This window comes from Hoplias malabaricus, chromosome Y (genome assembly GCF_029633855.1).
Source record: "Hoplias malabaricus isolate fHopMal1 chromosome Y, fHopMal1.hap1, whole genome shotgun sequence".
NCBI classification, from domain to species: domain Eukaryota; kingdom Metazoa; phylum Chordata; class Actinopteri; order Characiformes; family Erythrinidae; genus Hoplias; species Hoplias malabaricus.
In genome coordinates, this window is record NC_089820.1 from 13,768,050 (window position 1) to 13,795,874 (window position 27,825).

The 27,825-nt window shown below is 38.5% G+C and overlaps 1 protein-coding gene across 2 annotated transcripts; it reads right to left on the minus strand.

Moving 5' to 3' along the window:
• Positions 1-492: 492 nt before the first annotated feature.
• LOC136679319 (heparan sulfate glucosamine 3-O-sulfotransferase 1-like) lies at positions 493-24,565 on the minus strand. Of its 2 annotated transcripts, none has more exons than XM_066657768.1 (2): positions 24,222-24,565; positions 493-2,785 (listed from the first exon to the last, which is right to left on the minus strand). In XM_066657768.1, exon 2 carries the CDS (start codon positions 2,646-2,648, stop codon positions 1,731-1,733), a length of 918 nt encoding a protein of 305 aa, XP_066513865.1. In that variant the 5' UTR covers positions 2,649-2,785; positions 24,222-24,565; the 3' UTR covers positions 493-1,730. The 2 variants fall into 2 exon arrangements, with proteins under 2 accessions (XP_066513865.1, XP_066513866.1); XM_066657769.1 differs by lacking the exon at positions 24,222-24,565 and adding an exon at positions 4,243-4,381.
• Positions 24,566-27,825: the final 3,260 nt, after the last annotated feature.

Consider the following 27,825-nt stretch of genomic DNA (forward strand, 5'->3'; position numbering starts at 1 on the left):
AAGGCTGAAATAACAAAATCAGCTCTAACAACTAACTCTAGTCTCTACATTCACCAAACAAATGAGTAAAAACAAATCACCATCAAAGGCAAGGACCTGATTTGGTCCACAATACACTTGATATCTGGTTCATATATGGTGGACCTATGGCTGAATTGATGCAGCCATACTCACCCTGAACCAATGGGGTCATTCATGGCCAAATGTAGGCAATAAGGCCTGCAGATGTGCCACATTTGGGCCAAATATTCATTGCTATCACAGAGAGGTCACAGAGTCTTTTTCTAATACTTAATTGTCTACTGTCCAACATTTCCAAAAGTCACAGACAAATGGACATAAGATTATCATTGCACTTGTGGGACTGCATTTTTAAATGCTTTTACAGTATTTCACCTTTCAGGTCATACAGACATTATTTGAGAGAACAGTGGGTCCAAACAATCAAAAAATCTTTAATTACAAAATCAGAAGATGATTGTTTACATTGGCCTCTGAATAAGAGAGTGAACTGTGTTTATCCATCACCAAAATAGTGGAACATGATGAATATTAATTCATGTAGGTATGAATTTCGAGTACATCTCAATGTACATATATTTACTGAATACAAAACAATTTTATAGTGCATACAGACATCAAAAAATAACTAATTCTAATGGTTTTATTAAAAAATAGAAATTTCTATTCAAAACATTTCAAAGAATATTTCAAGTAAAAATTATGAGCATTATGAATAGCAAATATGAAAAAAAAACAGCTACTGAATTAGAAGGTATATGGCTCACAGTCATGCTATTTACAACTTTTGAAAGATTTGTAAGGTACAAATAATACACACAATTTAAAGACTAAATCTGTGTTGGGGTTAAGTTGAGTGCCACCACATTGTTGATGTTAAAGGGGAATTTCACAAAAGTTTTTCCTAAATGTCTATATAATTTGATGATTAATGTACAGACAAAACCATCCATGTGAAATGTCTTTTAGAGAAACCTACAGACTTCCTGTTTTTTTACAGTGGTGGTAAGAGGAGCTAGATATCTGAAGAGATTAGTGCCTCTGATGGCTCCTTCACCAAAATTCTTACATGGCATTACGTTTGAAGAAATTGAAAAATGTCTGAAACGTTGTTTCACAACAGTTTGGATACAATTGTCTAATACACACATAAAGGCATTCCCCTCAAGTGACAGATTTAGTCACTTTCATTGCATGTTTCATTGCATTTAACAGCTCAGCACACAGATGAATGTCCATTTGTTGTATTGGACAGAAGATAAAATGGTAATATTTGAGTTTTAGGATTGAGTTTAACAATCCCTATTACCTAAACATTCAGTCCCAATAATTACCGCATTTTTTTTTCACAGTATTTTGCCAAATGAAGGTTTGCATATTTACTTTATTTTTTATACACTTTGCAAAATGAAGGCTTTAAATCTTTAGCACATTTACATTTTATACATACAGTGAGTTCACACTTCTGAATTTACTCGTCATTAGTGCAATTCCACACAACCAACACCAGGAGGAACTTTTGCTCTTTAGGTGCAATCTGATGCCCTCATCCTGTGTGCTCTTTCAGTTTAAGGACTTTTAAATCTGAGGCAGGAACAGGCTATTATACAAACTAGTACTCAGCCAGTTAACTACTAGGTTTGACCAGATGGACGCTTCTTATCTGCAGTTATAAAAGCTTTTCTGCAGTTCAATTATGTCACCTTTCATCAGCACCACTTAAAGGTCCGCTCCACCATCCTAAAGAAAATCTGATTGGGGACCCAGAGGTACCGACAGAGCTTTTGAAACACTTCATTACTAAGCGGAGCATGCGGCCTCCCTTTGGAGTCATCAAGGCACTTGTCATGCCCCTCAGAAAGTAGGCAGTAAAAACCTTTGGTGGTATTGAAGTAGAAGTTGTCTTGCGTTATCCGTGGTGGAAGTTCTAGAAACTTCTCGGCTTTCTGTAGTTCAGGAAATGGGTTTTGAATCAGGGCTTCTCCGTCCACAATGTGTATCTGCTTCCTGGGGAAGAACTCCAGCCACCTGGCCATGTGCTGGTGGTAGAGGCTCCTCTGGAGAGCCTTGTAGCTGGGGTTGATCCTTCCATGCCTTAGAAGAAGCTCCTCTAGAGGCTGATAAGGCTTGATCTGCTGGAGCCGGTTGTGTAGAACCTGCGTGTAATCTGACACAAGTCTCTCTGCAGGATCGCGGACAATTAGTAGAAGCTTAACCGCAGGGTTTGCTGACCACATCCTGGATGGAGCCAAAGGGGCTGTGAAGTAGCCAGGCGTCTTTTCCACTGTCACTTGCCCAGGCAAGGTGAGGGGCATCTGTGCACGATACCAGTCCAAGCCCTTGCGGAAATTTTCATCCAGGTTGAAGTAGTGGACTTCAGCCTTGGCCACTTCTATGTCAGGGTGAATGTTGAGCATCTCCAGCAGAGCTCTGGTGCCCCCTTTCCGGACCCCAATGATGATGGCCCCTGGCATTCGGCGTGAAGTTGTGGCATTCGGGGCCTGAGCTGGGCTCTCAGAAGTTGCAGAGTTCAACAAGGCCACAGATCTGAGCTCTCGTAAGCAAATGCACAGCTGGGCTTGGAGCACCAGCAACAGGATCAGAGCCAACAGAAGAGTCCACAGCATGGCGACACTTCAGTCAGGTCAAGGGTAGCTCACTGAAAGATGCTTAGCAGGGAGGGGACACACACACAGCCGGAGGGCACGGACACACTGCTATACAACAGCTGTCTACAGTCACTGATTCAGATCTCTGTAGATATCTGTGGAGAAAAGTAGGCAAGAGGCTAGTTTAAACAGGAATTTGTTTCAGATGAATAGAGGATATTAAGGTATTATGAGATATCTAGTAAAACGTGAGTGTGGACACACCATGGAAAATGAAATAATTCTTGATTCTTGGAAATTTGATGTTTGATGTATTCTATATAAATTTTATATTTTAAAGGGTATTTACACATTTATCCATGAAGACCATATACAAAAACTAAGCTAAAAAATCTTAATGTTGTATAAATAATAATAACAATAATAATAATAAGAAGAAGAAATTACATGTATCCACTTATTCAGCCTGTGGCAGGAATTCTAAAAAGTTTTTCTTGCTTCAGCCTCGAATATTCTTTGGAAAAAATTACAATATAGGCTAGCCAATCAGAACTGGGGTTAATTTAAATAATTAACTGTGTTTCACCAATAATTTGATACAAAATATCTGAATGTATCTCTGACTTAAATTATGTTTGATTCAATATAGTATTTTATGTGTTAAACTGTTGCATTACAGTCCGGTTTATATTTAAATGGTCATCTATAAATCAACCGAAATTTCACAGTAAAAAAATGATTCCTTTTAGAGACTCCCTTTATGCGTTAATAACCAAGCGATAAATAAGTCTGTGTAACCGTACGCAATAGGAATACTATTCTCTGTGTGATTTAATTAGCATTGTTATTAAATCGTCGCCAGAGGAAGCACATTAAACATTCATACTGAAAACAACACTTGGGCTTGCAGAAATCCCAGAAGCCCCTGCACTTTCTATTTCCTGAAAAATTCTGTCTGTCGCCTTCATGTGGGGAATAAAAGAATTACAATAAAAGCTGCAGGTCCTGAACAGATCTAATTACTCATTTACGAACATGAGCCCATCATTTCGGTGGATTTTTTTCTTTCATATTTGAACCAAAAAAAAAAAGGTATTTTCCACAGAGTGTATTTGGACATTTATTTTTGTTAAATTCAGCCCCTCTTTCAGCACCAATAGCATTTTTGCTATTCCAGATAAAACTCAGAAAAGGTGTATATTGGTAATTTTGGATATAAAATTCGTTCTAAACACTAGTTCCTAGTTCGCATGCACATTAAAACGCTTTGAACGTTTGTTTATATTTAAACTGGCGAGTTACGCATACATGTTGAAAACAGGAATTTCAGCTGCTGAAAGTTCAGCTGTTGTTTTATGTTTCATTTGATGAAATGTCTAAAACACCACATAGCTAAGTTATTTTCGTGCTAATAACAGTCAGTATACAGACACCTTTTAGCATGGCTGTATCAAAAGTTCAGTACCAAATCCATTTTAAACACAGCCGTCCAAATGACGGCTCAGAAACTGCGAAACACTTTAATTAATATCGTTTACAATATTTTGGTGAGGAAAATGATTTTTTGGAATTGTTGTTTAAACTGAAGTAACATAGTATAGGCTTAGGCTACTTTAACCACATCTTCTTGCCTCCCTGTTGAGTTGGGGTTATTAATTTCCTCCTTCTCTGGTCTGGAGCAGAGAAGTGATGTAAACAAGCGACTCCTCCTCGTGCTGTATAATTGCACTGCTGGGAGTTGCCGTGAAACCCCTCAGCGCATGCGCTCCAGCTCAACATCATCATCATCATTACCGCTACAAGCATCATCAACTTCCGTCATTACAGAGTGAGCTGTCTGCAGTAATGGCTCTCACTTTATTCCCCAGTTAGAAGACTGTTAACCTGAAGTATCAGTGACTATGGCCTGTGAACTTGAGCTAGTGATTTCAGACATTACAAATGCCCATACATGAACTGGACTAAGTTTTCCAAAGTTGTTATTATGTCAAATTAAAACTTCTGCAGATCAGGAAATTGGCCACTTTAAGGTATTATTGAAGCCAAGGAGATACTTTAATAAACTTGTTAATTCCAATTTCACCTGATACTCTCTACATGATTGTTTTTAAATGACCAAAAGGAAATGCAGAGAATAGTCTCATTTAAATGAGTATTTTTGTAATGAATGTGAATAAAAGAGTGGCCACACCATTCAGGATCTGTGATATGCATCATTAGACTGTCTAATAATGTCTGACCCAGACCTTAGTCAGCTGTCTGATGAGCTGTCTGACACTTTAATCTTACAGCAATACATTTGTTCTAAATAGAGTTGTTTCTGGCATTTTAAAATGTTTTTTATGCTACATGTGGTGGACTGTGTGTGACTGAATGTCAGGAATGTTATGATAGTTGAGTTACCCTATTTCCTAGATATAAAGAATGCTTGTCTATGGATTCTACAAAACAGAATAACCCTCAGTGACTTAGAGTAAAGATACAGCTATGGTCTTAAGACTGTAGGTCACTCGAAACAATGCTTATATTAACACCAGTGATTCCGTTTTTGTGGTAATGTAAAGAAAATATTATAAGCAATGAAGGCAATTCTAGGCAATTTAAGCTTGTCATAATATCATCTCACCTTGGCTTATATTGACCAGAATGTTTGAGATTTTGTGAAAAACAGCTATTTGATTTAGTTTTGGTTGAATGTGGTGTAAATGTCAGCCCAGACCAATAGGTTTCAGGTAAAGTTGTCATGCACAATGTTATGTTAGCTAACAAATCATTTCACTGGCTAGCAATCTGCTGAGTAATGGGAGAAAGGACCATCCTACTACACAGAGAAAAGGAGGCCAGTTGTGCTCTCTTGGACTTCTGGCCTTGGACAACTGCTGAAGCATCACTGGAGAGGGAATGCACATTTGTGCAATGACAAGAGCCAGTGCTTTAAACAGTTGCATCATGCCCGTGCTATGAGTGAGTTATTTATTTATTTATTTATTTATTTATTTATTTATTTATTTATTTATTTATGTAAATGTGTGATTCTATTGTAAAAATGTGATTTGACAATGTGCAATCATATTTTCCATATGTTTATGACTTTTTTTCCAGTGGGCAAAGCCAGCACACAAACAGACGACTGAATAGATGTCTGTATATTATTAGAAACTGAAGGTTACAGTCTTGTCTTAAAACACTAGTGTTGTGCCCTTGAGTGCACATCCACCTGAGCAACTGCAACCAGTTCCTTCCACCAGATTTCCCACTGCTTAATTGTATTTTTAATAGTAGATGAACACAACATGTTCTTTTCTCAGGTCTTCCAACCACAGAATGTAGAGAATAGCAGTGGATGTGTGTTTGAAATGATTGCAAGTATGCGTACAAAAACAGATGTCTTGTTTTAAGTGGGGTGCATGACTCCCTTGTGACTCCTTTGCTATGACAGTGTATCCTTGCCTGCTCTCCCTATCCTCACCTCACTTGAACACAAACATGCACACGCACACAAACACACACACACACACACACACACACACACACACACAAAACCAACACATGCGCATAATTATACAGTTATTTTCATTTCCGTTATATATAGCATATTATATATATATAATCCCAGTCAGAAAAAAAACACTGTACAGATACATTTAAAGGTAAAACAAGAAAAAGATGGATGATCGTCTTTACTGATCCCCTTAGGGAAATTGCTTCCCTGCATTTAACCCATCTGTGATACTGAACACACAAACTGCCATCAAAAGTCAAAAGCGAGAAACTTCTGGAGGCGGTGAAGAGCAACTGAGAAAAGGTAGAAAGAAAGCGAAAACTGATTTTTCAAGAATATTAAACTCAAAATAGACGATTATTTACAGAAATATTCTGTTTACAAACCTGTTTTTATAACTCTCACTATTAATGACAGTTTTCTCAATTACAGAATGTAATTTATTGGTTATGGATTGTGTTTTTTGCTTCTCAGATCTTTAGAACCTATTTTGACGCCTTAGTTACTCTCCAGTCCCTAACTCACTTCTCTAAACTAAAGGCAACATCTGCCCCAAATCAATGGCATTAAAGTTCAGGTTTGTAGCTTAGATTGGAATTTAATTCATAAATTATTCACTTTCTTTGTAGGGAGATGCATATTGACACATTTTATTAACCTTCATCAATACTCCTTCTAAAATCAAGAGTTTCAGTGGGGGGTTTGTCCTTCATGGAACAAAGCTGTATGGGATTTGATTACTTTCAGCCACACACATAGTAGAAGGGTCAAGTACCGATGCTGGATGATTAGTTCTGGATCACAAACAAACTTAACCAAAGGTTGCTGCTCCATCACTCCTGTGAACACAGTTACACTGCTCCACAGCACAATCTGAGATGTGCTTCATAGCCCCCAGCACATGCTTGGCATTTGGTATAGTGTATTTAGGTTGATGTGCATCTGCCCTTGAGAGTCCCATTCTACTGGCAATGCATTATAAAGCTGTATGTATCCAGCTGAATGTTTAGTGTATGTTCCCCATCCACAACACACCCATTTAATGTAGCCTTTTTTTCTGAGCATGCAGATGCATCTTTATTCTCTAGTGTGATGTCAACTACACACTCACTGCTGACTCTGTCATTGTATTAAAGTCTTAATTATGCTGAATGAGTTTGATGGTTTGCAGATGGAAGCAGGCTCAGCTCCGTTGGTAAATAGAGCTTGAAAAAAAGGTGACAGATGAGAAGCCTTTCTCCTCTCTGCTGACTGAGTGACACATAAACACTCTCATAAGGCTGAGACTCATCCTGAGGCATGTGATGGTCTTATTAGCCTTATATGTTTATTTGTTGGCTTTTGTGACATCACAAAAACATTGACTTCAAAACAGTTTCCATATATGGACTACAGGGACTTGAGAGTGAATGGCACATTCTGAACCTACCATATCATACTAGATTAAATTCTTATTTCATAAAAGCGTGTGTGTCCTCATATGTATTTGGCTTTATCAGAGACCCACAGACCCAGGGATACAGAAAGCCACTTTTTCCTCAGCCTTAGCTGATCTCTCTCTCTCTCTCTCTCTCTCTCTCTCTCTCTCTCTCTCTCTCTCTCTCTCTCTCATACACACACACACACACACACACACACACACACACAAACACACACACACACATATACACACACATACACACACACGCAGTCCCCTGCAGAGAACACACAGCCAGCAGCAAGCACTGATCCACATTTCTCCATTAACTCACAGGGTCATACTGAATAGTTTAATCCTCTTCTATGAATAACAGAATGTCATGAGTCACCAGAAATATGATCATAACCCCGACCCCACCCCCAATACACACATACAAACAAATACTACCTCCAGAGTCCACTCGTTTGCTGACATTGAACAACCTCAGTAACTGAACTCTGTTTCCAGGGGTTTTGTAGACCTAACACACACACACACACACACACAGTAGAAACATGTCTATGTCATTATATATAAGCGATTGTTCATTACAGATTTTAAATCCTGGAGACTTTGTCCTCTGTCCTCTCTGCCCCAACTATTTTGATCTTTTTTTTTTGTTATTTAAGGCATTGGTAAAACAAACTACCCAGAACTATGCTATTTTTTTCTTTATGTGAAGATTGCAGCACACACTATCAAAGAAAGAAAGAAAAAAAAATAGATCAGCCCCTGACATGAGGGCTGTGGCATTTTCACATTAGGACAACACTTATGAAATCAAGATTAAAGGCAGATACTTCTAGCTTTTCTGTAACACAATTTGTAACTAAAATGAGCAAGTCTAAAATGGCAACAGCTAGTACTCTCACCCAGCAAAACCAGTCTATTACATTATAAGTCTAAAGGGTCTGATTTCAGCTAACAAGATCAAGGATTAATAAAAGAAACTTAGCATAGTGCTTTCCCCTTTGATTTCTTTACACGTTAAAGGCTTGCAGAAAGTTTTTAGGGAAAAAAGTCAATATTGTTCTACTTAGCGTTGTTGGCATCAGTTGAGATAAAAAGTATTTTCTATTTAGTTTGTATTAAATGTGAGTCAAAATTCTTTCTGTAGGATTTAAATCTAAATACATACTAGAACAAAACACAAGTTCAGCGACCTTTGCAAAATACAACTTTAGAGTAAGACTACACTTATAAGGGATTATAAATTTAAAGTTAAAAATAAAGTTTCAAATCTCTTTAGTAGTAATTATTAATTATGTTGTTAATACATTAATAGTCATTAATAATGGGTTATAACACATAGATAGAAAGGGCAATGCTGACCTGTTCTTTGCCAAATAGTGAACCTATATCCATCTACACTGTTAAACCTCAGATCTTGCAGAATACTAACTTTTCCTTTTCCATCAGTCAACATGAAGCCTATTAGCTTCATCACATATGTGTTGATATGTTTAAACATTTAATGAATTAACCAACAGCCTTTTTATACACAAATGATAATATGGCATAACTTCATTCTTTCATTCATTCATTATCTGTAAGCACGTATCCAGTTCAGGGTCACGGTGGGTCCAGAGCCTACCTGGAATCATTGGGCGCAAGGCAGGAATACACCCTGGAGGGGGCGCCAGTCCTTCACAGGGCAACACAGACACACACACACATTCACACTCACACTCACACCTACGGACACTTTTTGAGTAGCCAATCCACCTACCAACGTGTTTTTGGACTGTGGGAGGAAACCGGAGCAATGGCGTAGCTTAACATGTGAAATAACTAAATTCACATTCTCAGGTCTGAATTTATTCTTTACATTGACATTTTGAGTAAGTTTTCTGACAGGTTCCCTATTAGACAAAAATGATTTCATTACTATCTCTGTGTTACAAATGATTATTAATGACCTGTATGGTGTTTACCACCTAATTAACATATAGGTAATATATGTTATAAATATATATGTAATAAATAAACATTGTTTTTAAACAATTTATAAATCATTTTATTTGTAGCCTTATTTTAAAGTGATACCATACAATTTTTAATTGTGGTAAACAAGCCGTTCTGCAGTATTTTATACAAATCATATGGTTATTACTATTAAAACTCTGTTTTCCTATTTTGGGTCAGTTTATTTTGCAATGGTGTATATGTATTAGAATGTGTGTGTGTGTGTGTGTGTAGCCCTGTAAAGGACCGGCACCCCCTCCAGGGTGTGTTTTTGCCTTGCGCCCAGTGATTCTGGGTAGGCTCCAGACCCACCGGGACCCTGAACTGGAAAAGCGGTTACAGATAATGAATGAATGCATTTGCATTTAATGACTGAACTTACACAATGACACGCTACATATACAGATATTAGTTTGTAAACCCAGGTGTGTGAAAAGAAATGGATGTGGATTACAGCACGTGTGGGGATCCAATTGCTCTCGTATGACTGGAGCAGAGAGAGGGAGTCACTGAGGGGAGAGCGAGAGAGAGAGAGAGAGAGAGAGAGAAGAGGGTGGTAGATAAGTCTCTTTTTTAAAAAACCTGTCGCACACACACTCTATCCTGTGTTCAGTCTGCAGGCATTTTACAAACAGACACCAGCTGTGCTCTAAATTAGCCTCTTTATGAAAGACTGCCCTGACCCCCATTCTCTCACTTTCTCTCTCTCTCTCTCGTTTATCTTTTAACTCTCTCTTCCTGCTCTATCCATTCTTTCTCATATATTATATATGTTTTCTGTGGTCATTTTTTTGTTCTTTCTCTCTCTTTTATTAAAGGTCTTAAATGATTTATTGAGCTGATTATTGTACAAAAATTTTTTTTCAGTGTTTTCACAGACAAACCTGATTTTATTTTTTAAATAAAAAAACAATAGAACATGACGCCTGCAATGCACTCAAACCAAGGTGTGACAGAGGCAAAGAAGTTTAAATGGAGCATTCCCAGTGCGAGACTGCATTTACATCTTTGCATTTACCGTGGCCAAATGTGCCTGACAATTGTGCCCAATAAGGTGTTCACTTTCATGACCCAAAAGAGGAGGACATAAGCAGAAATAGGGAGGCATAAAACTACAACAAAAAAAAGAAAAAAAAGAAAAATGTAACCTATATAACAGAGTTACCAAGTGAACAAGAAACCAATAACAAATCTTTATTTACCTCATGATACCTCAGGCATACTTGTGATACCTAAGTGTTTTCCCCCATTGCCTCCAAAGGTTTGCTATTGGTCAGGAATTTATTGTCCATATCTGAACACCTTTCTGCAAGGTTCACACAGATCTGCCTCATTTCACCATGTTGTGCTCATCACTAAAAACTATAATTTGAAGGCAGAGCTTCTGCAGAAACCATGTCACATAATGCTGATAAACAAGTTTTCTGTGACCAGACAGACATCAGATGCTACATGCCATACTTGAAAAGGACATCCAGCTTTTTCCTATGAAATCCGTGACATGGCATGGGGCTGCAACCATTGACTGGAACTCAAAATTTGTATACAGCAACAATGGGTAAAATGTCCCCTTGAAAATCAGCAACAATTAATACCTTCAGGTCCCAAACAATGAAAAGGTTTGATTAAAGTTTGATTTGGGTGTGCTGCAGGGATCAGTTTTTTTAGTTGCTTATATTTAACAAATAGACTTGTCATAGTAAATTTAAAAGTTTCAAGTAAATTAACAAATTACAGAGTTTTTATTGCATTTTTGGAAACTTTTCTGGAAATGGAGTTTGAACTTATTGGTCTCTTTTTCTGTCCCTGGCTCACCCCCTGCTCATATACGCTTGGAGATCTGGGTCAACCATATCAGGAGCTCAGAATTCCCCTCTGCATGTTCGTGTGTGTGTGTGTGTGTGTGTGTGTGTGTGTTTGGGGTGTGCTGTTGAGTTTTTGGGTGGTTTAGGTTTGGGGGAAGGCAATCTTGTGCCACAGGATGGTGTGTGTGTGTGTGTGTGTGTGTGTGTGTGTGTGTGGATGGTACACTCTAATTAATGCGGCTGCTGACATGAAGAGCATCATCACTGGCATATTGCCTTCATGGAATCATGCCTGTCTGTCTGGTATGCTTGTGTTAGCAGCCACTAAGAGATAAAAAGGTATGTACTGTAAATAGAGGGATTGATTGAGAGAGAAAGAGAGAGAGAGAGAGAGAGAGAGAGAGAGAGAGGGAGGCAAACGAGACACACTCACAAACAAGACAGCTTCTGGGTGGGATGGGGGGGCTATTTAGATGTTTCTTAAACACCAAATTTGCAGATGATGCCACAGTTTGATGATAAGATTCTGATGCATAACGGTGAGATGTGTGTACAGCGTATACAGTAGTTTCAGAAAGAGGGAATGAGAGAGAGGTGCACTTCCTACTGAAATGTCCAAAATATGAAAGTTACAGAAAGGGAATAGGCATCTACCTGAGAAGTAAATAAACACACATTATCTGATGATCAGACACTTCAGACAATTCACAAAATAATAACTATATAAGAGAAGAAAAAAACCTTTTGCATAAAGTTATAAAGTTATTTTCATGTTGATGTCAATTGATTTAGGACCATCTCAACTGTATTGTCACAATGTAAAGGGTAAGTGGATTTTTCACTGGAGGCTGTGTGAGAAGTGAGAGAGATAAGAGTGAGGGTATCAGTACTGTTTCTCCTTCATGCCTTGACTGTGCACTGATTTCTCTATTGCATTTCTATTGATTATATCATTTGCTCTCCCTGGCATGAAGGACTACTGTCTGGGAACAAAATCAAAAAGACAAAAGGATGCACAGTTGTGTGTTTGTGTGTGTGTGTGTGTGTGTGTGTGTGTGTGTGTGTGTGTGTGTGTGCGCATGTGGGTTTTACAGTGAAATGTCTCTGAACCAGCATTTAGCATACTAACAGTATGTCAGAATCTGTGATACTGCCATATATTTCCACTCCACTTCAGTTTAACTGACAGCTGAAGACCCTGGAGCCATCAAACTGTCACTTTCACAAACTCACAGTGACAAGCAAACCATTCCAATGTGGCTCCAGCAGCAGGGGGTGAGGAGATTTAGCCTGTGCTCTGCACTTTTTCTGTTGTGCATGTCTCTCTCTCTCTCTGTGTTTGAGCCTGTTTATCTATGCATGTTGTCACTGTCGTATCAAAATCTCAACATGTATTTTTATTTATACATATACTAAACATTTTATAACCTCCATTTGAAAATGCTGCCAGTTCTTATATTTCCAAAATGTCTCTTAGAATAAAAATCCAAATCATTTTATTGTGAATAACAGTTCTAGACGAGTATTTCTGCCAGTGTTATATAGATGTCCATATAATGGAGCAAAAATGCATGAAACCAGCTCCGCTTCATTTCAATCTGTTGTTAACAAAAGCCCTTGAACTGCTCAATTCCATGATTTTACTTAAAGGACATCTGAATTAGCTAGAATCATGCTGAGTGAAAGTGGCACCAGGGGAGGGGGTGTGGGGGGCATATACCCACACACCCACACACACAGGGTGAGGCCATTTTTGCTTTATTTGACTTGTGGCCTCAGATAGCACCAGCAATGCAACTCATGATTTATGATGCTGTGGTTCAAACCTTAGCTAACAGAATATAAGTTGTGAAAAAAAACCAATAAAATAACTAATACCCTGTGGGTAATAGAACAAAAAGTCCTAAATAAGTTACACATCGTTTGGCATTGCTAGCCCTCCTCTAAATTCAAATCATTTTGAAAAAGACCCTTTTTCAAACGTTTCACTCTAAAGTGTCTTGGCAGGGTAAATGAATATTTGTGAATGTTCTAAAAAACTCTCAATCTAGCACCGGTTGCTTAAGAATGCATTTGTGTGTGGATTAGTGAAGAATGTATTCATATTACTGCAATGCTAATATGTTGTCCAAATTATGCAGCTGTAGTTAGTGGGTCTGCCGTATTGTGCTGCTACATTGCGAACAATATCAATAGTGTCTGGAGGGGAGCGTGTCCGTGTCTGTATGTAATCTGTTTCTCAGCAGGGGTTTGTGAGTAAATAGGCGCGAATGGCAGATGGAGGTTGGAGTGGTGTGTTGGATATGAGCAGCAACTTCACTGCTTCACTGGTGCTGGGTGTGAAGACTGACCTCCTTTAGTCTTTTCTTTAGGGGAATAGCTGCACAATGTTTGGAGAAGAAAATGTGGCAAATAGTAAGTTGGCCACATCAGGGACACGTTGCTTTGGCTTTTTTACATTCAAACACAGTTTCAGCTTTCTTGAACTCATGACACACTCTGAAATAAAGATCAGCTCCAGGTTGACATATATCAGCAATGCCAGCCAAAAACATTGTATGTCTTAAATGATAAGTTTTCTGGAGAAGGAAAAAAACACTCTTTACTTATAAAGAAGATCTATGCATAAATGTTTTATTTCAAGTAATTTTGAAGTTTGGACCTTTTCTTTAGGACTGTTCATCATGAAATTTCTATGCAGTGTGATGAACAGCTGGCACGGGCAAAATATTATAAAATGTACAAAAATGCAAATACAAGGTTTTGTTCCACCTGCGATGTGCTTATTTTAAGCCTCAGCAGTAAAAGTAATTAGCAGCAATAGCACAAATGTGTTGTGACTTTATATGGATCTTTTCTCATACATGTTCCCCATTTGGACAAAGTGTCAGCAATGTTTATGGTGGATTCACACTGAATGTGAAATCTTGGTGAAAATAGCAGAGATGGCTACTCGATTGCAGTCACACATTTTTGATCTGACACAGCAGGCTACTAGAGTATTTTGACTTTTGTCACTACTTTAATCTTCAAAATAGATAACTTTACTAATCCTTCACACAGTTACTGTAACTGATATTATAAACCATTTAATAGTAACTTAAAGGGTAATGCATCTGCAATGACCAGAAACGTCTCTTAACTGAGTGATGCTTTAGGTCACTTTGTGGATTTAAATGTGGGGTGACGTCAGCAGCCACGTTTAGCCTTATATTTTGTAACGGTATATATATTTTTATCATTAAGTGCCTCCTACAGCCCCATTCTCAAGAAAACTAGCAAAAAATGTGTTTTCCCTAGGTTATGATGGAATATTCACCCACATGTCAGTTTGGACGTGACTAATATAAACTGGGGTTTACTGCTCAATTTACAGTAGGTAAAAGACTCAGGAATCTTTCCAGAAATGGGAGCCTGCACTTCAGGAAAGTTAGTTACTGTCTATTTGGATGGGATGGAAAAACCCTGAGATACTCCAGTAATTATTATTTTACTCCACATCTACAGGTAAAAACAAATCCTATCCGAATAGTGCTACAGTAAAATAGGCAAAACTCTGGAATTACAGAATTACATTTCAATTGCATTAATAAAATAATGTAATAACTCTAGATCTTTTTCATTCATTCATTGTCTGTAACCTCTTATCCAGTTCTGGGTCGCGGTGGGCCCAGAGCCTACATGGAATCACTGGGCGCAAGGCAGGAACACACCCTGGAGGGGGCGCCAGTCCTTCACAGGGAGACACACACACACTCAAACCTACGGACACTTTTGAGTCACCAATCCACCTACCAACATGTGCTTTGGACAGTGGGAGGAAACCTATGCGGACACGGGGAGAACACACCAAACTCCCCAGTCACCCACAACCCACAACCTCAAGGTCCCTGGAGCTGTGTGACTGCAGCACTACCTGTTGTGCCACCATGCCGCCCTAATTTCTTTATTTTAGGTAGCTATTTTTTACTGTCAGATAAACCACTTGTACTTCCTGTTTTTAATAATATGAAATCAACCTCCTGTATGGGAAAATCATGCTACATTAAACTATGCATTAAAACTTTACATTAACATGAAAAATGAAGCAAACTAGCAACAAAATCTTGATTGTTTTGACACCTTTAATATGAGGTTATAATCATGTAATTAAAAGTTGAGCACTAAGGCGATTTTTGCGATTCTGTTCTCCCAGCAAACTATTAGAACCTAACATTACATCAGGTGTTCTAACAACCAGCCATTCATTAGAAAGTGTTCCTCTGAGGTTATTTTCCACAGGGCCACACACACACACACACACACACACACACACACGAGAGCGAGAGTGAGAGAGAGAGAGAGAGAGAGAGAGAGAGAGAGAGAGAGAGAGAGAGAGAGAGAGGGTGGGGGGCCTGTTTAGAGGTTTTTTGAACACCATATTTGCAGATGATGCCATAGTTTGTGTCTTGTTACAGGCAAAATGAATGAAGCCCATACTGATGATAATGGTCTGATGCTTCAGCTATAATTGTGGGAGTGAAATATTGTGCAATCCGTGAGAAATACAGCCTGCAGGTTAGTGTTTATTATGTAAATTTGTATGTTGGTTAGGACGTTTTATAACCTGTTATGAGAGCAGCAGTGAAAGATACACAGTGTAAGACAGACAGAAACACCCCCAGCCCCCCACGGTCTAGATTTCTGACAGATGTGTAAAACTGGGGCAGATAATGCCACATTCCCTTGAATCATAGTGTACAGGTAACTTCCACCAAAATAGTCACATCAAAAGCACAGCATACTGTTATTTACATTGAATTAAACTGTAAATTCAGTAAAATTCCATAACATAACTATACTTTGTTAATATATTACCATCAGGAAAATATTTACATTAACACTGGGTGAACATTTTGAGTTGAATCTTTTATACATCAAAAAGTGTTGCAATTCATTAAAATATATATATATATTTCAAACTCTACATCTCATACTATTAAACACACTGCATTTGTTAGTGTGCCTTTAAAACTGCAATGCTGAAAATAAGACATAATAAATGTTTATTTTAGTGGAATGATTTGTGACATCATTAAAGCACAGAATAAAAAATATATTTAATATTATACCTATATTTTATTTAAATATACATATAATATATTAACCGCTTTGAGGTATTTATTTCTATAGGTCCTTTCAACATCAGAATTTCTCATAATATAAAGCTGGTATTTTGGGTTAATATCATAATAATAATTATAATCACCACTATCATCATTTCAAATAGAGCAACTAAAGAATTTACACTGGGTTTTTTATTAGTTACATCAACACAATTCTGCCTTGTACAGTGCTTAAAATAAAGTTGTTGAGTTACTGTATTTTATTCAAATATTTCAGGGTTACACTTAAAAAAAAAAAACAAGCATCTCTTTTGCAGGAGTGAAACTACCTGATAAAAAGAACATTCAGAGAGGGAGAACCCATCAGCACTGAAACAAGTGTTTCTCAGTCTCGCTCTGCAATGCCAATTAGTGCCAAGCACCGAAAGATTTGTGTAGAGTAGAGATGAATAGCTCTGTCAGTCTTCAGGCAGGTGTGTTTGTATTTTTTTTTGCATGCGTAATGTGTGTTTGTGTATCTGTGTTTGTGCGTGTGTGTGTGTGTGTGTGTGTGCAAGGTTGTCTTGTCAGTAAGTTTGTAATCACTCAGCTAATGTCTTTGGTTCCACTCACTGACTCCTCTGGTGTTTCCGTGTGCTGTCTGTGCCAGATCGCTGCTTTTGTCCTCAGATCCCCTCACCATTAAACAACATGAAAAACAGCTTACTGGCTTCTTTGTCATTAAGCAAAACCCTGAGGTTCTCATTCAAGATTACTTACTCTCTCTTCTGTCTGAAATACAAGCAAGAATGTCCTAGTTTGTCAGCCATTCATGTTGAAACTGCACACTGCATCTCTCTGTGTGCTGATGTGTGTGTGATGTTGTTTCACAGCAATGAGATGATTTTTTTTTTTTTTGGCAGGCATTGAATTTGTGGGGTGAATGTAAATTCTGTTGAGCAGTGCCCTGCTAGTGCTTGTTGTAATGTGTTGCACTGTATTATATTGTGCTGTGCCATGTTGCCTTAAGGTGTTTTGTACTTTTATATACAAATTTACATTATGCTGTGAGGTGCCGTACTCACTGCGACCCTGAACTGGATAAGCAGTTACAGACAATGAATGAATGAATGTCTCTGTGGCACTGTGCTGAGTTGTTTTGTGTTTGTTCTGTTATGACGAGTTGTGCCGTGTTATGTTCTGCAATACCATGTTGTGTTCTATTGTACTGTGCCGTGTAGTGTTGTGTTCTGTTGTAATGTACTGTGTTGTATTCTGCTGTTGTGTATTATTATGCCGTGTGAGATTGTGCTGTGTTGTGGCACTGAGGTCAGTCAGTGTACTGTAGCTTGTCATCTTAATGGACCGCAGACTGAGACTTTCAGCACTAATGACCCAAAAAACGAGCAGAGTTCAACACAGACACACACCTACACAGACACACTTACGATTATAAAGACGTAAACGCACGTTTGTTTAGGAAGCACACACCAAACCTGCAGCACAGCAAGTGTGTTTCTATCTTTAAAAGGCAAACAAACAAAATGTTTGGAGTTTTCTGAGGGCACTGTTTTTCATAAATAGCATCTGTGTGGGTTATAATGACTGCAGTGGCCTGGTGTAAACCCCCCGTCTCCATACAGCCTGGAGCCTCTCGGCTGGCCATCAGAAGTGCGGTGTCGGAACATTAAGCTCGTGGCGGGGGACGTGATTGTGACTGAATGCTTATGACTCCAAAATGGCTTCACGTCTGCCTCCACACTCTGTCTCCAGGCTTGGTATCATACAGATAATCAGCCGGTATGCTCAGGAGGACGACAACAACCGTCTTCACATGCTTCACCAAGGTCAGGGAGAAAAGGTCAGCTCAATCAGAGGCTTCGTGCTGTTCCATCTGCCTAAAGGAGAACTCCAGTGTTTCTCAAACTAATCTTTCTCTGCTGACTCTGTAGCATACAGTAATCAAAGACAACAGTGATTCAAAACACAGTTCTAATGGAAGCCAACTGGGAGTTGCTTCACTTGTGTCAAGCAGTCCCTGAAGTTTTGTGTCATGCCCAAATTTGAAATTCCGGATCTTATCACAATTTCTGGATGAGAAAAATGAATTGGATTTCTGAAAACCGTCTTTAATTGTGGTTTCCTCTTACAATCCAGAAAAACGTGTAGTTAGCTGGATGGGCTATGCAAATTGTAGCTACAGGTGTGAGTGACGGGATGAGTGTGATAGAGCACAGGTGATAGAGCACAGGATAGAGCACCAGGTAGCCACTTACACCCAATGATTCCAGGTAGGCTTGCGACCCACCATGAATGTAGAACAGGATTAAACTGTTACAGAATATGACTGAATGAAGGTAGGAAAGTTCACTTTGGTAAGCTCAGTTTAAAACGATTTTTTCAAACAGATCCTGTACTTTACAATGTTGTTTAGCAGTAGAAATTTAAATGCAACATACACACCGAGAGCAATCTACCACAACTGACATTTCATGAAAGTAACATAACAATTAAACTTAAAAAAGATCAAAAACAATTCGATCTCCTTAAACTGTCCTCTGCTGCCAGCACAAGTTCACATCTGACAAAGCTTGCTGGTTTTTGAGTCTTTCAATGTCAGTGTAAGGTGCAGCAATGTTTCAACACATATTTGGACTCCTTCATGATTTTACAAAGCAAAGGACAGATTAAAAATGCCATAGCATGATCATGCAATCAGCAGGATGAGGTTTCACATATATTTATAGCTTCTATCAGCCATACCTTGTAGCATACAATTATCCATCCATCCATTATCTGTAACCGCTTATCCAATTTTAGGGTCGCGGGGGGTCCAGAGCCTACCTGGAATCATTGGGCGCAAGGCGGGAATACACCCTGGAGGGGACGCCAGTCCTTCACAGGGCAACACAGACACACACACATTCACTCACACCTACGGACACTGTCGAGTCGCCAATCCACCTGCAACGTGTGTTTTTGGACTGTGGGAGGAAACCGGAGCACCCGGAGGAAACCCACGCGGACAACACACCAACTCCTCACAGACAGTCACCCGGAGCGGGATTCGAACCCACAACCTCCAGGCCCCTGGAGTGACTGTGTGACTGCGACACTACCTGCTGCGCCACCGTGCCACCCAGCATACAATTAATAAACAATAAAACGTATACAGTTATCTAGTAATTTATAAAATATTTAAAGCCCACTGGAATCTATTTTAAACATGGTTTGAATCAGTGAAACTCCTGCTCTTTTCTAATTATAGGGAAAGGCATCAAAATGCTTGTCTGTGATAATTTAACATACTAAAGGCTAAAATTGCTATTCTGTGTTTAACTTGAACACTGGAAATTTCCTTTAAATGATCCTCATTTAAAATTTTGTTTAGTGCAAAAGCAAGCAGGGCTTTTTGGAAGCCCCCCGTCACTGACACTGTCACTGACAACATATGGATAATGCTCATAACAACAGCTCATGTCCAGTGTCCAGTCTGAGAGAGGGAGGCACCCTGGGTCAGTCCATCTGTCAATTGATCGGGTGTCAAAGCTGTCCAACTTTTTATCATTTTAACTCTATATGTGGATTTTAATGAATCTACATAGTGATGCTTCTATTTCTGTAAAAGAAATATCCAGTTTATTAATATCTCACCAGGAAGGCTTTAGACTAGATGTGGGAACATTTCTGTGAATATTAGATTGCATTCAGACATTAGACCATTAGTGAGGTCAGGTTCTGATATTGAATCTAGTTCTAGAAAAAACACTACAAAAAACATTCCTAGCCAGGTTCTTAATGGAGCTCCATTATTACACAAAACATACTTCCCATAGGGCCACAGTTCAGTTTCAGGGGGGTTTATATTGAGCATATAATTGAGCATGTTGACCTTAGGATCATGTGCAGCTGCTTTAAAGTGTCCCATTCCTTTCTTGCTAATGCTGTGGTGATTATACGAACAATGGATGTGCCACTGAACGCCTGTGTCCACAATGGTTGACCCATTTACTAATTACATGGGGTCTCTACACATGCCTGCAGTTGAGTCAGATGAGTTTCTGGGAAATTAGCGTATGTGTAAATAAAGCATGTGCTGCAGATGTGGCAAAAGGAGAGTAGATTAAAAACCACTGGAGTATTGCTTCATTGAAGGTGAACAATGGCCAACTGAACAAGCTTCAGAAACAAACAAAGAGACAGAAAAAAAAATTCCAACAAAGACTCTGAATGTACTGTACCATAATTGATGAAACACTATTTCACTTCTAAATCAAATTCATTCGACACATTAACCCAGTGTCCAGAGGCATTTCATGTTAATCATTAATTAATTTGAATCTTTCCCCTCTCTAATTACCTCATTATAACAAAGAAAAATGCAAATGTGTAACAATGCTAATGCTGCAGTGAGGGAACCTGTGCTGGTTTTGTTGCTAATATAAGTGATGTCATTTTTAAAATTTAACTGATTATTATTGTAGCAGCACCAGTGATCATTGCTCATTATGTTCCATTAAATATAATGTACATTCATATAGGTTTATGTGCAGTGGTGTTTGAAAGCCAGAAAACACCCACCATTTATTTGATTTCCAGTAAATACAGCCAATACTGTGTTCAGTAGATAGAAGGTAAGATAGATAGATAGGTATAAGGTAGAATATAAGATATTTCATTCACAAGAGAAAGAGAAAAGTCAAAGGAAAACAAGTAAAAACAAAAGGGTGTGTCGCTTTAAGAAAGTTCATTACTCTGAAAAGGCAATTACAAAATAAAAAATGTATTATGTTTACGCTAGAAACTGAAAACGACAGTGTCATTTTGTCATTTTGGATTTGGATTTCTGGATTGTGAAATTTGGCTGAATTTTGGAGCTGCAGAAAAAAGATGTCTACAGTTTATTATTTCTTTTTTGACAAACTGAAAGCAGGTCTTTCCTAAAAAATGTATATTTTGTATGTTACGGCTGTCTGGGCCTAAAATAAAAAAAATGAAAAAATGATCTCAGCAAAGTAGCCCACTGTACTGTTTTATATTCATTCCAGCTCAGTGCCATGTACGATGAAATACAGCTGTTATTATAATCACATAGCTTTTAATTTTTACAGGATTATATAAATTCAAGAAACATTGAATGTGTATTTATTATTATTACATGGAATTCCGTTTATTTATAGCGTGCAGCGCAGTGAACAATTCACCTTGGATGATTAAAGATTCATAGCTGAGCCTATACTGGTCCTTTTAAGTCATCAGTTTGGGTAAATATTGCGGACAGTGTCGGGAAAAGGGGATTTAAGAGAAGTGCAAGACTGTGTTATTATGGTAAAAATAAATCCTCTGACAGATCACTGAAGTCTTGTGACTCACTTAATCCTGACACTATGAAGTGTTTTTACTTATCCTCCCCTACTGCGCTGCTCTCTGAACCCTGCGCTTTAAAAATTTGAATAAGACAAGCCCTCCCCCCTCCCCCTGCTTGAGTAAATATGGTTCATTGCGCTCCAGTAAAGGAGAGCTTCCTCGCTCATAAATTATGATATTTATTATTTACGTCCCCTGCTCCCTAATGCCCCATAGTGTACTGACGTGTCTCCCATAATGCACTGCACTGCCCCTAAAACAGGTCATTCAGGGCTACAAACGTTAAGACAAGAAAACAAAAGCTCAATATTCGTGTCTCTCTGTGTTTTTCTCGCTCACTCCCATAAGATAAACCTGACAGCTGACCTGCAGAAGGCTGAGAATGTGCAGAATTTAGAATCTCCCTCACGTTCTGTGTATCGTCTTTGTCTCACTGTTCTTCTATCTCTCAGTTTTTTTTTGTTTGTCCTCGTTATTTCTCATTCTCCCTGTGCTTTTTTGTCATTCTCTCTTATTCTCACTGCTTCTTTTTGCCTTTTTTCCTGCACTCTCTCTACTCCTTATCTCTTTCAATGTTTCTTTTGCCTTGCTTATCTTTCCCTCACAGTCTCATTCTGTTCTTTTTCTATCTCAAGCTCCTTTATTCTTTATTTTTTACTTTTGTCTCTTGTATTTATTGTTTATCAGGTTTGTTCACTCTTTCTCTTTCTACCTTTCTCCCAATCACTTCTTCCTTTGTTTCACTCTATGTACAGGCTGTTTAAGTGTGTGTGTGTGTGTGTGTGTGTGTGTGTGTGTGTGTGTGTGTGTGGTTCATAACTACCATCCTTTTCAGTCACAGCTTAAACAAGCCCAGGTAGAGCCAGGTTTCCAGAGTGAGATAAAGTTTAAGTCTGGAGTGAGGTGAATTAACAGATGATGATTCACCAGTAGTTCGGCAGTTTAGAAGATTAAACCTAATCCATGTCTGAGAATCCGCATCACTTACTATTAGTACATTCATGAGACACCACCCTCTCCCCTCCCCCAACAAGAAACAAAAATAAACCACACAAACAATATCTCAGAATTATAGCGGCCTGACACCGTCCTCGAATGCACTTTCATTCTAAGTACATGTCTTATTTGACCTCACATTCTAAATGCTCCAAACGTCACGGATGGATTAATATGTTTTGCTGACAGTCTGAAGTTTTGGTTATATCTTTACTTTGACCTGTTTACCTCCTCTAACCCCTGACCTCGCTGAAGAATTGATCTGCCATTCCAACCCTCACACCCAGATCTGTAGTGTCTTTAAGAATAATGTAATGTCCCATTTGTATTTATGTAAAGTTTTTATGTGTTTTGTTATTGTACATAATTTAAAAGGGCCTTCTGCCCTCTACATTATGTAGAAATCTCATGATGAAGACACCAGCATAATGCTGCAAATGATGGAAATTTTACATTAAAGGTTCAGAAGATTTTTCATTTCTCATGCAAAGTTACCATTTTGAAGACACATGATTTGGACATCATAATGATATCTAGATATTTAAACAGGTATAATATAAAAAGGCCATATTATTAGGCAAGCCATTATAATATACATAAAATGAGCTCATATGTGATATGTATATATAAATGTTCTATAAATTATTCATTTCACGAGGCTTATATTTCATGAGGTTTATGATGTTTAGAAAGCAATGTGTGTATTATATATCTGCATTTAATACTAATGTGCTTGAAATTAATTTTATATGCAAGTAATAGTGTAACAGAAATAATAATAATAATATCCTACCAAAGTAATAATAATAATAATAATGAGAAGAAGAAGAACAAGAAGAAGAAGAAGAAGAAGAAAAACATAATGTATAATTGTTGATATCAGAAGAACAGAATGAGACCTGATCTAATGAAAATGGTAATATTTCAGATGTAATATAAATTTTAATTTTCAGATTTTATTTACAAGTCAATGCAAAAGTTTTGTGGTCCAGGGAATGTTTGACTTTTCTAATGGTCAATTCATCTTCACATGATTTAAAATTTTCTGTGAATGTACCAATACAAACACACAAAAATACACACACACACACCTCTTCATTCACACTTCACCCATTTGGCTGAGCACAGCTGGATCCCCCATGTCGCCTCTGGTGAGGAGAAGCCCTTTAACCAGGGAATCCCAGATGTATTAATGACTTACCACAGATATCTGATCACATCATTCTCTTTACTCAATCACACACCCACCACCATACAACTTAATGTTACAATATATACAGCTGAACTTGATCTAATGGTGCCTTTTTTTAGGTTTGTGAGTATTTCATGACGAATAAACCAATACAACTGACAGAGATAGGACTGAAGTGAGAGAGAGAGAGAGAGAGAGAGAGAGAGAGAGAGAGAAAGTACCTGAATTCTTTGAGTTTGGTCTCCACTGAAGCTTCCTCTCAAAGTCTGCCTCTTCTCTCTTGTGAGGGTTTAGTTCAAGTTCCTCCTGAGGTCCATCCTTTGACTTCTCTCTCTCCCTCCTCCTCGTTTCTCTTACTCTTTCTCTGTTTCTTCTTTTCCTCTATTGCTTTCTATCCCTCACTCTCCCACTGTCTCTCAATCGTTTCTTGGCTCCCACTCAGAGTGAGAGTGTGAATGTGTGTATGAATGAAGGTATCTCCGTGTGTGTGTATGTGTGTGTGTATCAGAGGAAGACAGTGTGTATAAGTGAAAGCAGATCTTTTTTCTCAGCATTTATCTGCAGGGAGAGAGAGAGAGAGAGAGAGAGAGAGAGAGAGAGAGAGAGAGAGAGAGTATGTGTGTGTATATGTGCATGTGTGTGTGCTGCACGCAGTCTGAGTGTGAGAAGGAAAGAGACAGCACAAACCTGCTGCCACTGGGAAATCCCTCCCTGCTCTCTCTCTCTCTCTCTCTCTCTCTCTCTCTCTCTCTCTCTCTCTCTCTCTCTCCTTTCTGGTTTTAGAGAATATAGCTGTCTCTGTTCTTGTGCTTTATCTATTTCATTCTCTCTCTTTATCCCTTTGTCCTCATCTCTGTATCTTTCTATTACAGAGTGTACTTATGTCACACACTTTCTGTTCTCCTTTCTTTTTCATCTCTCTCTCTCTCTCTCTCACACACACACACACACATGCATCAACTTCTGTCAAGGCACCCTTCATTCTCTGTATCTCCGTACTCTATTTTTTTGTCTTTTTACATGATGATGATTTGGGGGGTTGGGGAGTGAATATATTTGCCTCAGAAAAAAAAATCCCAGGAATCATGAATAACTTAGAGATGGCTGGCACAAAGCACACAAAAATACACTGCATCAGTCCATTGTCTGTGTTAATCTCCTCACACTGTAGATTCCCTATTAAACACTCTCACTGTCCAGACTGCACTTTCAGATTGGACAACCATAAATGTTCTGCTTTATCAGGAGTAGGATAGAGTCTGGATAGAAAATGGTTTAAAAACTCTTTCTGAGGTTGAAAATAAAAGAGTAAATTAACTACTTTTGCTTCCAATCCAAAAAAGACCAATTAATAATTAAAAAGCCATATTGTTCTCTTTGCTATCTGCTTGTTTTTATGGTCATTGTCGGTCAGATGTGAGTATTAGCACTGCACATCTCTAAAAATCTTTACAAATACTTCACTCTGAAAAGAAACTTTTCAAGAATCAGGCCCATAATAATAAATAAATATTTAAGATGCAGTAGTTCACTCAGCGCACAACCCTTATGTTGGAAGAAAGGGTGGTGTATAAAAAGTGGCCCTTTTTACACGGCAAGACTAAAATGCATTTGATATTGTAGTTTTTGTGTTTTTTTTTTTTTTTGTTTTATTTTTTACAAAATAATAAAAATAAGCGGTGCATAGTGAATAGCACCAACTGAGTACAAAACAAATCTCTTCTCACAGAATGATGAGGTTTTATGTAAAGTGTGTAAATACCCCAAGCTTCTTGCCAAATGGTGGAGAGCTAAAATAAATAGTTCTTTTCATCATAATCAATTCAATTTCTCTTTGAGCCTGTCCTCCCGTATCAGCACGTTAAAGTCCAGCAGGTGACACAGCCCCTCTCCAGCACTTCAACCAGATTATGCCATCAGGACAATTACTCCAGACTGAGGAAGAGAGTGGTAATAGAGATAGTGTGTGAGCCAAGGGGAGTGTGTGTGTGTGTGTGTGTGTGAGACAGAGAGAGACCTGAGGGTGTTAGTGAAAAGGGTTTGAAAGGGAGAGAACCCCTACTGAGTTGAAATGCAGAGATGTATCCCCCCTACAGCACATTTGGATTGCGGGGTTACTTCATCTCAGCGCTGTAAGGGTAAATTTATTTTAGTATTGTACTCATGAAAATATACAGACTCACAAACATTATTATGTATATATATGTATAATCTGCAGACAATTTTATAATGGTTCTAGGAAGTGACACTTTCTAGACGCCGCTCATTTTGATCATGAGTATTGTTGCAATCGCTACGAAAACTAAATTATTATGAGTAACACAAGTGTGCTGACAAAAATTGAGCATCACACTGTGTGAGACTGTGAATTCCACTAAATTAATCCTTCTCCCTACACCCTGGACTCACTGGTCTTTTATTCCCAAATTTGTAGAAAGTCTGTGGAATAGGATTTTCTAATGATAGCAGTAAATGATCACTTTTCAAGTAAAGACATAATGTACCCAAATTATGCAGGTTTTTATCATTAGTTTGTTCCCTTTTCTCATGCAGTGAGATTATACCTTGCCTCCTTCAAAAGGTCCCCTGAAACATGAGTAGCTTGAACTAAATGACATGTTTATCTGGAAATCAAATAAATGAAGGGTAGTGTCAGACTTTAGCCCAGTATTTTATCTAGCTATCATCAATGTGTCATTTTCTATCCGTCTGTTTTTCTGACTGCCTGGCTGTCTGTCTCTTTACCTCCCTACCTGTCTGTCAGTCTATCAAACTGTCAGTCTGTTTATCTTTCTCTTACTGTCTTCTCTCCTTTCGGGGATTGTGGTGTGGTTGTAAAGGGTACAGTGTGTGTGTGTGCATGTGTACAGTGTGTGTTGGGGTGGGTGGAGGGTTTGCCGCGCCCCTCTGCTGCTGCGCTCTGTGGGGGGTGCACACTCTCTTCCTTTGGGACATCCAGAAGCTGTCTTGTTTGTGAGTGTGTCTCGTTTGCCCCTCTCTCTCTCTCTCTCTCTCTCTCTCTCTCTCTCTCTCTCTCTCTCTCTCTCTCTCTCTTTCTCTCTCTCTCTCTCTCTCTCTCTCATTCTCTCATACAAAAACCCAGCAATAAACATAGTCTCCAAGACCCACAAACTTTTCTGCTATTTTTGTGCTCATTCTTTTCTTTCTGCTCAGCTTTCCCCTTCGTTTTTCCCTCTTTGTTTCTACAAAATCAGATTTTTTTTATGCTCACTATTCTTCCAATATTGCTCCAAGCAAACTGCTTATCACTGTCATTTTTAGAGGGGGAGGCTCTTTTCTTGTTTGCTTCATTAAAGCTTCTTTTTGTTTCTCCTCCATGGCTCGGTTTAGGGGTGTCGGGAGGGGGCAAACCCCAGAATCGCAGAGGGTGGGCCGCTTCTAGGATTGGCCTGGAATAAAAAGACAGGGGCTTTTTTTTGAGCTCCTGAAAAAAAAGAGAAGAAAACAAAAAAAGCTCTTATGATTTCTTTAAAGCCATCTTGGCTGCAGCTGCAGAGTGCTGACACAGTATTGAGACAGTATTGAGAGGCCAAAGCCGCTCCAGAATTGAGCTCCCTGCTTGTCATTTCAGTTTTCACCCTGGTATATCTCCTGCTGCAGAATTAACCTTACCATTTAGAGATTTCTTTTCATTGACTTAAGTCACATGCTGAGCCTCCTTTATTCTGCTCTAACAAAGATGAAAGTGTGAGGGAATTTACTGTTGTGATTAAGGCCATCCTTTTAGAGGCACAGCTATTTTCCTTCAAAACTCTGAATCTGGGTTATATGGCCTTAGGAATTCTGAAGTGAATTTGCCATGAA